The 14,380-nt window shown below is 44.4% G+C and overlaps 1 protein-coding gene across 1 annotated transcript; it reads right to left on the bottom strand.

The window, feature by feature from the left end:
• Positions 1–2,488: 2,488 nt before the first annotated feature.
• LOC107193244 (putative zinc finger and SCAN domain-containing protein 5D) lies at positions 2,489–12,515 on the bottom strand. Its single transcript, XM_015582647.1, has 4 exons — positions 12,350–12,515; positions 4,236–5,411; positions 3,302–3,757; positions 2,489–2,510 (listed from the first exon to the last, which is right to left on the bottom strand). Exons 1-3 carry the CDS (start codon positions 12,513–12,515, stop codon positions 3,318–3,320), a joined length of 1,782 nt encoding a protein of 593 aa, XP_015438133.1. The 3' UTR covers positions 2,489–2,510; positions 3,302–3,317.
• Positions 12,516–14,380: the final 1,865 nt, after the last annotated feature.

Genomic DNA, 14,380 nt, shown 5'->3' with positions numbered 1-14,380 from the left:
TAAACCCCACATGCTCAGTCAAAGGTTAAGAAATACTGTCTTAGTTGTCATTTGTATCTTCATTTGCTGACTACAGTAAAGTCACGTTTTTTGCGCGCAGTTAACGCGACTTCACTAAATCCAGCATTTCCGTGGATTATTGCATTCAAGTTCTCGTTTCTGCATCAAGAAACATGATCTACCGATCGATTAAACGTCATGTCACCCAGTCAGTTCGTATAATCGAGGCTCCACTACACGATAAATGCTCGAATATCGTTTTTTCGATACCATGTGTACACAGACTCAGACGCCTCTTCGCGGGAAGGCGTCAAAATTATTCAAATCAAATCACCTGTCAGCGACTATGCGGACGAAACAAGTATACAACGATCTAAGCGTGCCTAAAAATATATGTATATATACGCATCTATCTTACTAGCTAATGATAAATTAAGAGAATATAACCTCTACGACTAGATGATCGAAACCCGTGTATCGTTTCTTCGACAAATGGTTAATCGACGCGATCGAAAGAACGCGGCAACTTTTATGCAGGTGCGTGCGAATTCCTAGCGCGGATCGCGTTTAACAACGAGGAAATTACAAGAGGATGTTCTATAATTCAGGGGGACGCAGAACGAGCGACCCTTTCGCCACCGAATGGTCATTCCGGCGTTCAACAGGTGGTCCGGTTTACGTGAAATGTTGATGAAAACCCTTGAACGTGTGCCCGCGGTGTCTCGGATTGTATCGCGAACGTCGGTGGGAGAAAAAAGGACGCACATGCGGAACGTCGTCTAGGAAATTCGTGCGTGATCGGTAAAATTTTTCCTCAAGGTGGATGAAGAAAGATCTGGGGAACGAATCCTCTTTTGTTTTTCTCCATTACTCTCTTCGTAATGAATTTGAATGGTAAGTTGATGGTCCCTCGATAGTATGTGTATGTATCGATCCGATCGAGGCTCGCCCGTCGCTAATCACGATCGTCATCTGACGCCCTTAAAAGCGGGTAATATCGATTTTGCCCCAGCGACATCGAGGCGTAGAGGGATGAAAAGAATGTGGGATGAAAAGAATGCCGAGCGATCGATACGAAGGAACACTGTGTGTGTATATTCGTGACGTTCGGACACGATTTCGAAGCCGACCGCTAGATCCTACCCTCGTACGCGCCCGATACTAAAGGTACGTTTCCACGTGACAGTAAAAGTCATGGTTTTTGTCGTTGTCGTGGACAGTGTATGTGAATCAATGTCACGACGGGGCACATCTAGTTTTCACGATGACAAAAGTCATAACATTTAGTGTTACGACAGTAAAAGTCACGCTTTACCGTTATGTGAACACGTACCTTAACGTCCGCTCGTGAACGTTCGCGAACATTGGATTTCGACGTTGTGCTCTAACGTGTCTAGAATCGATAACGGAGAAAATCTCACGGAGACTGTAAAAGCAGCCGAAACTGAATAATTTTAAAGGGAATTGGTCTGTTGGTTGGTACACGGTGTGAAATCGTGACTCGTTCAGAAGTTCGATGGAAACTTGTGAACTTGACCTAATGTCGTTGCGAGTCGTTGTTGGTATCGTGGCTTCGAGGGATTGTTTGAGCCAGAGTATGTATTGCGAAAGCACTAAATATGAATTTTCAGATGAACTGGTCTATTGGTTTTTTTAATGTGCAATTGTTTATAATTATTCAAATACAGAGGAAATATTTTATTTAGGAAATCACAGGGATTCGTGACATAAAAATGCTGTCAAATCGATGTTGCGACTGAGTTACGGTTCCCCAAATTACTGTTGGTAGTAATTGAAATGAGAAACAAGTACACTGTTCAGAAAAAAGGTGATCGAAGTAACCTTGGGTGTGTTCATTCGTGTAATTCTTTTGTCTCTTGGTGCTTTTACAGTCTCCAGTAGTTTCTCCGTTAAAAGCACAAAACCCGTGTTCGATAGCAATCGCCCAAGCACCGATATCTCTTCGTAAACTTTATTGCGGTTCATAAACAGTCGATAGAGGAACCACGAAATTGTTCGCTTACCCCATAAACCGGTTGTCGAGGTAAAATGGCGGACGTTGATAGTCTTCGTTCGCGTACGGTTACACCGACGACGCCATCTTCGATGTGTGTCCCTTACCCTTCAGACTATTCCCGATTCTTCCTTTACGATTATTCCCTGATCCAATTTCAACTAACAGGAACTCTGTTGCGTTTAGATTACATTTAAGCACGGTGTCGTCGATGGTATTTCGCGTGTGTCTGAAAGAACGAAAAGAAAGAAGGGAAAAAGGGAAACGAACACACACGACGTTCACCGTTTTGAAGCTGTCGAAGTTCCAACCGAATCGATTCGGGGTTCGAATCGATCCATTCCCGTCGACACGGATCCAACATCCCCGAACACGTTCGCTTTCCACTCCCTGGCCGATGAGAACGTGGAATTGCTCACCTAACCGTGAACTTGCACGGTGCCTTTTCTCCTCTTTCGTGAAATGCGACATGGTCTCAGGTTCGATTGGTTGCTAGCTAGAAAGCAGAATTTTTGCAAGACTGGTTAAAAGTAATTGTTTTAATCCTTAGGTGGTACAATAGGGTCAGAGAGGGAAATCCTGTATGGGATGTCTGCAGTATTTAACAAGTAGTAATCTACAGTAACCGAGCACAGCTGATGGCTGAAGGAGACACCAGCCAGACCCATTCAGCTCTATCCTAATGGTTAAAGTTTAGTTAACCCCTTGCCCTATAACATCGAGTCAGACTCGTGTTGATGATTTAAAAATCGATTCAACAAAGAAGAATATTACTCTAAATCCATCGGCTCTGCTCGAACAGAGATTAAATCTTCTCCACGAAACGCTTCTAATTTCTAACCTCCAAATCTAAAAAGTACCGCGAAAATTTAAACCAACGTAGAGGGCGGTAGAGGTAGAGCACCAGAAAGACGAGTATGTTCATCCGCCATTTTGGATCCAGTGGATGGATAAGTCTACAGAGAGTCCAGGTTAAGGCATTTAGAGGTGAGTCTGTCCATCCGCTATTTTAGGTCCTCTGTAGACAGAAAGGAATGGAAAGCCTTAACCTAGACCCTCTGTACACTCACCCATCCACAGGACCCAAAATGGCGGATGAACATACTCATCTGTCTAGCGCTCTACTAGAGGGCGGCAGCCATCTTTGTTTGGGTTATACAAATCGATAAAAAAATCATCGATAAAAAAATCATCGACAACCCTTGAAAAAAAAAAAAAAAAGAAGAGTTAGACTTCCGGTCCCAGCGCAATATTTCGCCTTTTTCACTACACGTGTAACATTTTTACCTGTCTCACGTGATCCTTAAACCGGCGTGTCGACGTCATTGCTGCTGTCGTCGTTCTCCCTCTGGCAGGCGGACTCCAGGTGTTTGTTAAGGTAGGACTTGAGCGCGAACGATTTGTGACACTTGTGGCACTCATAGTTCTTGTCCGCGGAATGGGTCTGCATGTGGGCGCGAAGGTTCGACCTGTCGGCGAACGCTTTGCCGCAGTGCGCGCAACCGTAAGGTTTCTCACCGGTGTGACTTCTCAGATGGCCTTGGAGCAGCCACGGTCTGGAGAACATTTTCCCGCACACGCCGCAGCTGTGGGTCAACTTGTGCGTCAGCACGTGCATCGCCAGAGCGGGCATGCTCACGTACGCTTTCCCACAATGGATGCACTTTTTCGCCGATTGGGAATCGATGCTGCGGTGTGTCTGCTTGTGCCGCGACAGGTTCGACGATGTCGCGTACTGCTTACCTGGAGAACGTACAAGGGTTCCCTTCAGTAGTGTCATAGTAGTTTGGTTTAGTTTGGGAATTTCGATATCCTCCTTTAAGGCCCAGCTCTGCGTCGTTAGCTTAGTCTTATAGTAATAAAAATGTTGGAGGACCCGGAAATGGGAGAATCGTGAAGTGACGTGAAACAAGTTTTTCCTTAGCAAAAATGTTATCCGAGGCTTTGTTAACGAGATATTAATGAAAAACCCCGACCCAATCAGAGCGCGAGTCTGCCGGACGAGTTCCCGCGGTAACGTTGACTACGCGCTGCGATTGGTAGCCAACTTTACCGCGGGAACTCTGGCATAATTAAACTTTTTCAGAACTTGGTTTACTATTATGCTGGGGTGAGCATCGAGGTCGTCTTTGAGGCGTACAGGTGGGGCACGATCCAAAAACGTTTGGGAAGCACTGATCTAACGTATCATAGTGGGGGTTTGAGACGTCCAAAAACGTACCGCACTCGCAGCACACATATCGTCCGATCTTCGAAGTCTCAGGCGCCTCGACTGGTTCAGCCTCTGGTGGGGTCTTCTGGTTAGTTGTCGTCTTTTTATTCTTCGATCTTCCATCGGCTACCAATAATGTATCGTAAGTATAGCTCGCGGGTTTTGCTTCCGTCTGTTCGATCACGGTCTGCACCTCCTTGTCCTTCTGGCTGGGCTGCGAGTTCGGATTATTGTTCTCTATGTCGCTGCTACACTCGGACGTGGGCGGGGTTAGCGGGGGCGCTGACTCGATCGCTTGGTGGTGTTGTTGTTGCTGTTGCTGGGGCGGCGGTTGCAGTGGTTGCTGAGCGACGATAGGCGTGCACGGGATGGACGGCGTGCTGTAGGTCAGGAGGATCTCCTGGACAGGCGAGAGTGGAATGAAAACGCTACCCGTTTGCTGGACTATCGCCGCGCTTGGCTCGTAGATGATGCTGGCTGTGGATGGCTGTTGTTGCTGGTGGTGCGCGTAAACGGTCGAGCTCGCCAGATCGATGGTGTTCACTTGGTAGACGGGCTGGTCCGGCTGATAGACCGTCATCTCTTGGATGTCGGTCGCTGGCGTCTCTATGACGCTTTGTGGGCCAATCGCGACGCTGGGAGGCGGTAACGGCGGCAGAGACCTTGAGAGCTCGAGGAGATCGTGTGCTGCTTCCGTTTCCGCGGGTGAACGATCCTTGAACATCGAGGACACGTGACCGGTGATCACGTTGCAATTGGACCCTCCTATCCTCGAGTCTGATGTTGTACGGCTGCTGGTGTCCTCCAGGTGATACGGTGTGGCCGTGCTCGACGGTGGAGAAGGTTCACCGGGTGGGGGATGATGAAGAGTGGACGTCGCGTGGTGGTCCACGGTGGTTCGGGACGGTGACCTGGGAATCGTGAAGGGGATGATCGCGGTGGTAGTCGTTGTTGCGTTCTCGACGATCGACACGATCGACTCTGATGGCAGTGGAACTGTCGTGACGGGTGTTGTTTCCATCCGCGCGGCTGGTGGAAACTCTGTCGCGGTGGTTGGCGCGATGCTGATGGGGGATGAGGTCGCGTCGACATCGCTTGGATCGGTCGTTCGCTCTTTGGACACCTCCTGCTCGGGCGTTTTTGTTCCCGTTGGCGTTGTCTCCTGGGACTGGGTGCTCAGGTATTCTGCGGCAGAGGAAAGACACTTCAAGTTGGGTTAGGATAGTTCGGAAATTCTTTGGATGGTAGTACCACGATGTATCCACGAAACATTAATCTATTTATACATAAAAGAAGATGATCTCTGATTGACCGACTGACTAATCAACGGTCAGCTCTTAACGTAGGAACATGATATTTTAGGGATAGCTTCCCCTTGGGACTGACGCATCCACTAAATAGGATTCTTCGAAATTCAATCCATTAAGAAGTGAAAAAGGGGAAATGTATTTTCTGGGAATCTTTACTATCTCTTGGTACCGATGAGATATCCCACTGGGGTTTTTAGTTTAAAATGCTACTTATTCAAATGCATGGGAAGTAATTTCAGGATTTCCGGAAATTCCATCGACAGGGGGTGGAAAGGGGTAAACTGTGTTTCAAATCACACGAAAACTTCATCGAACTTTTTCCCATACTGAACTGCGATTAGGTATTCTGTAACTCTGGCCGCTCTCTGGTCCCCGATCGATCAACTTCGATCATTCCGGAACACCAATTACAAGTCACCTGTCGTTGAAAGTTTTCCCTCGCGAGCACAAACATGCAGCAGCGAGCCGAACGCTGTTAACTTCGAGTTCCCCGTCGAAAGAAGAAGAAGAAAAAGCGGTACATCGATCCCGGTTCACTTTATGCGTAGCAATTAAACTTTCCCGCGGAGAGTGCGGTCTCCGGAAGGAAAACGAGAAGCCTCGTGAAATTTAATAAACCCATTGGGGAGGGGATTGGAATTCCGTTTGTAATAGAAAAACTTTATCCCCCAGCAGATGCATGTCTGTTTGCATCCAATCGCGGCGAACGGAATGGGAAAAGCTTGGAACCGAAATGAAAGGAAGCGAGACAACAGGGATGAAAAGGAAAAAAATATGTTAGACCCAGGAAAGAGCATTATCATCCTAGATTTTTCGCTTCTGGGAGACATTCACAGATATACGGTCATTGATGTGACATTAAGTCTTTTGATGTACTATAGTTAGATATAAATGACGTTATAAAAAATAGGTTCTAATAAATACATAACCTAAAAAATCGGTCATTCCGTTACAAAGAATCAAGGTGACCTTGAAATGCTACTTGATGCCATTTAAGTTCCACGCTTACAAATTTTCATAAACTGTACCGTCAAGTCATTATTATTCGAGGTGATCAAGTTAGCTGAGAGACCCTATATACAGTGAGACTCAAAACTAAGTGTACACGTCACAATACGTGGGTTCGTGGTAATACTTCAAATTACTCTCAATCAGAAAAAGTGCTTGCCGGAAAACACTTTCAATCAGTCAGGTCCTACCTTCACAATCACCAGATCCGAATGTAATAGAGCATCTATGTGATATGTTAGATTCTAAAGTGGGACAAAAAAATATGAACGAATCCCATACTTTCAAAATGTATGCAGTAATGTCTCGATGAGTGCGACGTACTCGAGCCCACTTCGGAGGATTCGAGGCAAGGCGGAAAGATTTTCAGCCTCTCATAAATTTCTTTTTTACTCGAAGCCGAGCCTTTGCTTAGCTTCTGTTTATTCTGTTCTGTTCGGTTCTACAGAGGGACACACCTCCAGTGGTGGGAATAAAGCCGTTGCTGTTGTCGCATTCATCGAAGAATCACTGCTCACTTTTGACGCTCTCATTGCATGTAGGTACACAGTGCGTAACTCGGGGGGTATCTTGATTTGACATTTTAATCGCGATTTAACGGGGACCACGATGAGAACCGGGTTGTTGGAGGATCTAGAGGCGTTTCGTGTTGTCGGCGTGCCAGCGGAAGAGTGTCGAACCTCGTCCGTGAAGTGGCGGTTGTGGTGTTCGGGTGGGACGTTGGGGCTGCTCGGAGAGGGGGGATTATGACGGCAAGTATGTTGAAAACGGGGTCAAAGGGGATGAGTGGATGGCTAAGGAAAGTGTACGAGAGCCCGAGCGGATATAAAATTTCACGATAACTCGGTTATGAAACTGCGCGCGGCGCGGTTTCATTTCAACGCCCCGGCCCGCCGTCTTTTCGAATCGTTCCTGGCTGCTGTTGTTTTCCCTTCATTTCCACGACGATCATCCCCGCCCCTAGGGTGGTGAGGAAAACCTCGATTAGCGCGAAGCGGTTACCAATGACCCTCTGGCCCCTCTGATTCCGTTATTACGGCTGCTTCGAGAGTCGATTTGGTGTTCTTTGCTTCGCGGGGAAATGGAGGTAATCCGACCTAGAGGAACAATTTCACAGTAGTTTCTTTTACACTGCGTCCATTGTAAGGAGCACTGTTCCTTGATAGGAGAGACAGTTGAGCCTTTCCGACCGTAGGATTAGAATTTAGAATTATTTAATTTAGTTATTATTTGTAAGTGATATTAAAAGGTTTTTAACCACTCATTACTTTGTTTTTCACCCGAAGCTGAGCGTATACTTGACTTCTGTTTACTCTGTTTTATTTTAAGAATATAGGGAACTCCTTTCTACCTAGGAGACTCTTCCTTCCTAAATATTTTACACCCTAACTGATTAAACCCACCGAAACATTCAATTTGAACAAAAATTCACATCAATATCTGCCGTGGTTTCGGAGAAAACAACTTGTAACACCTCACGCGATACACCCCTGTATAAACAGACAAATTTCGTGGCCTATATAGATGAACATTACACACAGACCATAAATAAAAGAACATTTCACGTTATAAAACCTTATTTTTATCGGATAATAGCTTCCGAGAGTAATCTGTCATAGATATCAGATTGAAATGCCTGAACCGAATTTGAGGTTAGTCGAGTCAGCGAATTACAGTAAATGTTTTTCTCCAGAAGGAATCGGAATATTTGTATGACGTATAAATCGATGCAATTAGCTACAGTTTTTACACTAATAAAAATTCTTCAACCAAACTCACATCAAATAAACATTTCACAGAATTAATATACTCTGAAAAAGATTTACAAGTTCTTTCGGTCCGCCATCTTGGCACGACCCCTCCTAAACGTCAAAGGCCCCGATAATCGTTCTCGTAATTCTTAAAAATAACAGAAAAATGCAAATTAATAACGTGCACAGCGGATCCAGTTCCCGTCCACAAGCCACGAAATTCGACGTCTAGATATACAGAGTCTCGTATATGATTGTCCCGGTTTCGCGGGCGGCGATAGAAGCGTGCCTCGGCATTGTAACGAGACTTAAGTGCGCGGCCGTTGCAGCTCCATTAACGTCTCCGGCAAGTTTCGCATGACACTTTCTCATTCACTCGATTATGAACACGAACCGTAAACCGAGGCCCTCGCGCGAAACGGGGCCGTTCGTTGAAATGCTGCCTGACGTTGGATATACACGACAATTCAGAGACAATTAATGCAGCTTTCTTACCGAGGAGCAACACATTATATCGCGAATTATACGAAACCGCCTCTTGGAATTACCACCTCGACGAATATCACGAATGTTTCGTGTTTTTATCCTTTCTTTTTTTTTTTTTTCGCAAACGTTGTTCCATGGAAACACCAGGTCGTTTCTGACATCTGCCTTTTTTTGGCACGAGCGAAGTTTGTTCGTAAGTATCTATAAATGTCAGGACACTTCGGATGGGAAGTACGTATGTATGTATAGTACTGCTCATAAGTAGACTGCGGATTTTATGCATTTATAGTTGGTTTTAGGAGATATTAAGGGTGTATAGATTTTTTTATGGTAATAGCAGATGATAAAAGTGAGAATTCCTTAAAGTATTAAGGACCATTTTTGTTCGGGCAATATTAAAGCACTATAGTAGCTTGTGGTAATACAGGTTGATAAATGTGGCGCAGAATCTGTGACATGTATGAAAGATCGTTTTCCCTTCCGGTCAGAATAATATCAGATCGTTATTAGATAATGTCCTGATATTATATCGTTCTACATATTTATGAGGTAAATTGCGAATGGTAATTAAATTGTAAAATGTAAATCTGTAATTCCTCGGTATCTCTAAAGAATTTTGTCTTTTCGTAATATTTAAGAAGATGACCATCAACAAAATGAAATAGGGGCACAAAACCATATTATATCTATAACCATTGTTCCTTTGTTCACCTAATAAACCGAATAACACAAACAATAAATGAAAATAAAAACGTATTCTCCAGAACTTTCCTCCAATCAAAGTAAGAGGAACATAGAATCAATTCTTCTGACATAATATAAGAGTTCCTACCGAAATTTTTTAAAAACTGGAGGTATTCGAATACTTTTCTGTTATTCACACTGAAGAATTTTGCTCTTCGATCGTCAGCACAACCACAAAAAATAACTGTGTACAATAACATTCGACAGAACGACAATGGACAAACATAAGTAAAGTGACAAGACTACTTTAAACCTGTAACCACTGTTCCTCTATTGACCTAATACACCGAATAAAACGAACAATTCACGAAAATAAGAACAGATTGTCCTAAAGCTTCCTCCAATCGAAGACAATATCAACATTCCCGACATAATCCAACGATTCGTAAGGGAATTTTTCTGTTATCCTCGGTATATGTTCGCCACTATACGAGACAATTCGAACGTTTGTATTCGACGGGAACGTTTCGATGTTCTTTCGTTCGTGGGGCACATATTCGTATGCAGAAGATTTTTCTTGGCTGCGACGGAAACACGCGGCCCGTGGTGGCCGACGCGAATATACGAGCGGAGGAGGGTGGAATCAATACCCGCGGCGGGCCTTCGGAACAAACAGCAACATTCACATTAATTGGACGTAATAGCCGCGGCCGGAATATTGATTACCATTCTCCTTTTCGCGTTCTCGGTGACGGATGTACCCGGGGGCGCCCTATGTTCCCCGATTTCCCTCTGTGTGTGTGTGTGTGTTTCACTCGAGATTCTCTGTCGATTATTCCGTGCGAGGAATGGCGTTCTGTTTCGCCTTCGCCAAAGCACGCCCGTCAATACACGCGTTTCGCTCTGTCAGCGAGACAAATGGCACAGCTTTTCGGAAATGGTATCCGTAGGAATGTCGTGTGGAACGAGGGAAACGGTTGCTCCACTGGCGAGAAAATGTCCCATATGTTTCGTTTATCGAACTCGTCGATACGAAAATAATTTCAATTGTTGACGATATCGTAATGGTAATTGTTGTGAAATTTTTGTGAATGTTCGCTGAATTTGTTTCTGAATCTTTATTCAATTTTTTGTTTTTTTTGTACTGCGTAATTGACCTCATTGATTCCAGCTCAGATAGAAACATGGCGTCCAATGACGCCTTGAAGACGGATTAACCCTTTATAGGCAATCGGGTACACGGGTATCCAGGTACTAATTTCTAAATTTTCTTTCACAATTTTTTTATGTTCTTGTGTAAAATAGCACTTAGTATATTATAGGGAGGGAATAGTAAGAGTTTTGGAAAACTATGAAAGTAAAATAATTATCTATCTTTATCTAATTTGTTAGAATGGAGTATTTCGATTGTTCAGTAACCGTGAATATTTCGGTTGCCTACATAAGAATTATCGAATTATGTATTTGTAAACATTTGTGGATGTTAAATTGGATTATCACCCCTTGCAAACTTTCCTTTCCTAGCGCGCCATTTCTCTGTATAAGGTTAGAAGCCCTTACTATGGCTCGGATGAACAACTACATGATCAAAATAAAACAACGAAAACCTAGATATTCTCAACTTTTATAAATATTCTTTTCTGTTTAAAAGATTGAAAAACTCACCAATTTAGTTGTGAATTTACATAATATATATGGGTTTCAGTGGGTATTGAGTAACATGGGGAAAAAGACGTAGAAACAGAATAAAGTTGTGGAACCGTGTGTACACAACTGCGTCATCTGCGAGGAAATTAATACCAGCAAAAAACCAATAATATCTCTGAGAATTCACGCTCATGTTGGAAATTGTGGGTCTGCGATACGAGCAATCCCAAACATTTTCATGAGTCGATAGGAAATACGCAGTACGTACGATCGAAGGCAAGGGGACTTTGAATATTAGATAATGTTGCGCCATCCGTAGAAATATCGAACTTGCAACGATCGAATCGTTGTTACGATGTCGTTCGAACTTGTTTCGTGTTCTTTGCACTTTATTTATACCCTTTTGGATCCCAAAAGTGAAACTTTTAAATTTCACTGGTAAGAGAAAAAATGATCAAAACGTGATTCTTAACAATGTAAAATTTTACAGTACAGTGATTTTTCGAGATTGTTCAGTTATACTAGTCTTGGCCATGTTCTAGAACCTTCTATTTTATTATATGATAGACTGCGGGGCATTACTATAAAACCACCCCAAAATTTTCAATCCTTATGCAGTGTGGTTAAAATAAAAACGAACCACTTTTTTTTGCGGAATATAAGCCGTATATACTACTGCAGAACATTATTCTTCAACACGATTTCAGATATGGCATACATGGTTTGTTTTTCTTTTAACCACAATACACAAGAACTAAAAATTAAAGGGTGGTTTTATAGTTATGACACGAAGTGTATTTGAAAACCGACAGGACTGTTAAATCTTTTTCTAAATACTGTCCACTTGCATCAAATTTCCCCAGACGTTCAACAAGTTACCAGGCCCAAAACATTCCACGACAAGCACGTTATCGACTCTACATTCGCTTCAACAATCCGTCCGAATAAAATAATTCCACATTCCACTAAATTCCCTAAAACCCAGAAATTCTCCAGAAAAAAATTCGCCCATCCACAATCGAGAAAGGAATCACGCGGTTACAAAGGGATAAAATCAAAGCCAATAACCACGAGCCACTTCAAAGCTCCTCGGTTAATCCGTGAGGAGCCCCCTGCGATCATCATTTCGAGGGTCTCAATCGCTGGTAGCTAAGCCCGGGTAGTAATGCGCTCGTAAGTCAGAGACTCGTGATCATCAAAGGGAGAGACTGGGCTAATAGTTTGACCTGGGTCATACCTTGAGCAACAGGGGGTGCAACGCTCCCTTCGATGGGCGAGACCGGTATCTGCATGGTGGTCGGCGATGGCGTGCTCCTGCTGCGACCCCAGCTCTCGAATCCTCTGGCAACGCTGCTCACGTACTTGTTGCACAACGCCTTCTTCACCATGTAACACCGCGGCATCTTGGCTGTCTTCGACTGTCCCACGAGTAAAAATCCACCGACTACTACCCCCCAAATGGCGTGACTCCTCCCTCAGCGTCTTCGAGTCACTTGGACCATCAGTTTAGCTCCTGGACACGAAGCTTGATTGCTTTCCCAATTTTCGAAGGAACAGAACCTTCGTCCTCCTTACTCGAGGGACACCAAGTATTTATCTTCAGAGAATTTTCTTCGTTCACCTCGTTCGAGGAACACTAGGTATCTATCTTTAGAGGAACAGAATCTTCAGAGCCTTGGTCCCCTTTACTCGAGGGACACTTGGTACCTATCTTCAGAGGACCAGAATCTTCAAAACCTCTTCTTGGTCCTCTTTACTCGAGGTACACTAGGTGTATATTTTCAGAGGACCAGAATCTCCAGACCCTCTTCTCGGTCCTCCTCACTCAAGGGACACCAGGTATGCACACGGTGGACAGCTTCAGGACGATCGTTTTTTCTTTCGGTTCGCAAAACTGTTCAGCGAGGAAAAATGTCGTCCTGGTGGTCTCCGTGGAGGCCACCAGGATCGCGACTACTTTCTCGATCCTTCCTCGATCGCCTCAACCGATCCTCTCCACGTGGCGCTGCATCCCTTTCGTTGGTCCTCTTCGAGGCTAATCCAGTACTTTCGACGGGTATTTCCCTCGATTCACCGAATTCTGTAGCTTCGTCGGTGAAATTAGATCCTCCCTGGAATTGTTCGAAGTGGTTGCCTGTCACGGAAAGATCTCGAGATGAATAACCGTGGTCAGAGGTCCCAGCATCGATGCTTTTTCTGGCGGTGTGTCGCGTGGCCGTAAACGTCGAATTTCGGAGGTTATCTCGACCCGCGTTCCCCCTTGGTGCTTTTTAATTCTAGATGTCGTTGCACGATCGCTTCTAGTGTGCGGCTAACCGCCTACATACGTTCCTCCGTGGTCACGCGCGCGTCCTTCGTGTGTGTATAGATAGACTTCTCTCTATGTAACGCGTGTATACAGTATATATGTATACACACATGTATATCGAGAATTTGGTGGTGTATACGTTTCGTATTAAAATATCTTTCGGCGAAGCGAGTCAGTCCGTTATTATTATTTTTTTTTTTTTTTGGAGAGATTCGTGTTTTAGCGTGTCCCAAACAAATCGGTAGCTTTGATAATACTTGCGAACGAGAGATACAGAGAGAGCTGTAGGATTTAGGGTGCGAAGGGTTCAGCTTGCCTTTTTTATTATTTTCTTTTGCTTTCTTCTTCTTCTTCTTTAAGCTTCTTTTACCTTGTCTGTAGTATTGCTTTCGTTGTATTCACGGGTGGAAGGATTACGTCATAACGATCCTACGAGTGCTGGCTACACCTAACCAGAGGGCTACACGCTTCTTCGCTGGTGTTAAAAACCCTCTGTGTTAAGAGTTACTTAGTCATTTACTTCTGCCCTGTTCACCGTTCCCTGTGCGTCATTTCACGATCGATCAGGCGGACTTTCGTTCGGCAGAAGCACACTTATCATCTACCGGTGTCTTACCCTAAACCTTCGATGCTTCCATCTAAACGCCTCTGTTTACATCGTCATTGCTCAAACATCCTGATTCTTTTTTTATACGTGTATCTATATATATATGTACAAATATCATTCAGTTGTGGTTTTGCGATTATTTACACGCGTTCATCAGCCTTACAGGGTCGCCGCCTTTCGATATCCCAGGGTGATAGATGAGTTTTTGGTTACAGAGTCCCTCTGGTTCTCCGCGTCGAGTCTACTCGCCTGGCTTTATTCCACCGGCTACGCCGTCCTCCGGTACCGTGGTGGTCGGGCGTGTCCGTTTTCGTGTTACCCTCATCTCGGCGATTCTCCGAGCTGGATCGTTC

This window comes from Dufourea novaeangliae, unplaced genomic scaffold (assembly GCF_001272555.1).
Source record: "Dufourea novaeangliae isolate 0120121106 unplaced genomic scaffold, ASM127255v1 scaffold7, whole genome shotgun sequence".
In the NCBI taxonomy this organism is placed as follows: Eukaryota; Metazoa; Arthropoda; class Insecta; order Hymenoptera; family Halictidae; genus Dufourea; species Dufourea novaeangliae.
This window is presented reverse-complemented; position numbering and strand designations above follow the sequence as displayed.

Coding starts and splice junctions, on each gene's coding strand:
- LOC107193244 (XM_015582647.1), bottom strand. CDS start 12,515: ATGCCGCGGTGTTACATGGTGAAGAAGGCGTTGTGCAACAAGTACGTG. Junction 5,412..12,349: donor TGCACCCCCTGTTGCTCAAG/GTATGACCCAGG, acceptor CCTCTGCCGCAG/AATACCTGAGCACCCAGTCC. Junction 3,758..4,235: donor ATATGTGTGCTGCGAGTGCG/GTACGTTTTTGG, acceptor TACGTTCTCCAG/GTAAGCAGTACGCGACATCG.